The sequence below is a fragment of the Octodon degus genome, unplaced genomic scaffold, assembly GCF_000260255.1.
Source record: "Octodon degus isolate 3935 unplaced genomic scaffold, OctDeg1.0 scaffold00052, whole genome shotgun sequence".
Classification (NCBI taxonomy): Eukaryota; Metazoa; Chordata; class Mammalia; order Rodentia; family Octodontidae; genus Octodon; species Octodon degus.
The window spans coordinates 1,975,419-1,977,073 of NW_004524628.1; the positions used below are offsets into that span (position 1 = coordinate 1,975,419).

The 1,655-nt window shown below is 45.0% G+C and overlaps 1 protein-coding gene across 1 annotated transcript in view; it reads right to left on the reverse strand.

The window, feature by feature from the left end:
• The window catches only part of Mertk (MER proto-oncogene, tyrosine kinase), a 120,506-nt gene that overhangs the window by 49,247 nt on the left and 69,604 nt on the right, over positions 1–1,655 (reverse strand). Inside the window, exon 7 of the mRNA XM_023717364.1 lies at positions 753–936. Within this exon, the coding sequence (XP_023573132.1) occupies positions 753–936 (184 nt within the window). The remainder of the gene's footprint in view (positions 1–752; positions 937–1,655) is intronic.

Below are 1,655 nucleotides of genomic sequence, written 5' to 3' on the forward strand. Positions count from 1 at the left end.
TCTCTGGCATGGGGCTTTTGCTTGCTTAAGCATTAGCCATCCTCCTATTGTTTGTTTCTATTGATTTATTTGGTACAGAGTCTCACTACGCAGCTCAGACTTATAGTGATCCTCTTGTCTCAGCCTCTCCAGCACTAGGATTAGGCATGAATCACTATGCCTGCTTTTGGTGGCTGGCTCAGCATGCCTGGGTTTCTGGGGCTGGCATGGTATGTGGTGCCAGGAATTGAACCTGGGTCCTTATGCTTGCCAGGCAGGTGCTTAGACCACTGAGCTATCTCCCCAGGCCTCATTTGTTTTCTTGAGCCTGATGCTATGTGTGGTAATTTGGGGGTCTAATTTTATTTTAATTACAAATAATATAGGTTTTACAAGTATGCTGTCATCTTCCTATGTAAAAGAAACACACAGCACACATAAGTTTGGTTATTAAACGCTTATAAAATACAGAAGGAAATATCCTCTCTCCCATCAGATTGGCAACGTCGACAAAATGCACTTCAGAGACAAAGTCCAGACAAAAAGGCCGGAGAGACAGCTCAGTGGTCTAAAGCACCTGCTTAGGCAAGCTTAGGCAAGCGCACAGGGACCACAGTTTAATCCCTAGCCACACACACACACACACACACACACACACACACACACGTCTAGACAAAACAAAGTACACACACACTCAAAATCAGGCTGCAGGAAAGGGTCTGTTTAATCACATGCCACTGGGGGAAATGCTTATTGAGAGTCTTAGGAATTACCTCCCTCCGTCGTGCTGGCCAGGATCCACGGGCTTACTGCAGACCAGCCAATTTCGTTCATGCAGGACACAGCGATGCTGTAATTAGCCAGGGCTTGCAGCTGGTGGATTTGATACAGATGTGGTGAAGCAGAGGTGTTAAAAGTCGTGACTGAGCCATTACTCAGAGGATCAGCATCCTTGACCTGAATGAGGAGCGGAGACCGGGGCACATTAGTAAGACAGTGGGAATGCTAGACGCGGGCACACATGCGCGCTCGGCCGCTTGGGCTTCCTCTGTTCTGCGGGAAGGACCTGCTTCCTTCCACTCATGCTTTCCCATCAGCATCGCTGAGCATGACTCATGGTACCTGGAGCTGCCGGGGACGTCAGGGAAACGCCCAAACTATGGATTTCACTGGCAGGCAGCAGAGCTAGTAATTAGCATGACCATAATGTAATGATTAGAACCCACACTGGCTTAGGAAATACAGTGGCCCCTCTTCCTTAGACCCACCTCACTTCTCATTTTTTCTTCCAATAGGCAACACAGACAGCAGATACTGTCTGTGGCTGCCACAATCTAAAATACTTACCATCTGCTCCTTTAAAGGCAGTACTTTCCAAATCCTGTTTAAAAGATAGATTTCTTGGCTTTTTAGAAATCTGCATTCTTTTCATAATATAACACAAGGATCCCTGGTCTCACCCTGATACTAATTTTAATATCAAGGTATTTTAGTATTTAATTTAATATCTTTCTCACTGTTTGACTCTGGTAGAAATTCAACTCCACAAGGACATACAGAGAAGTTATAGAACAAGAATATAGGAACAGGTCATTTATATCTCATTCAGAAAACTTTCTCCAAGCTTCTTTAAATGTGTATTTCCTGGATGGGCCAAATAGCCCAGTGGATTAAAG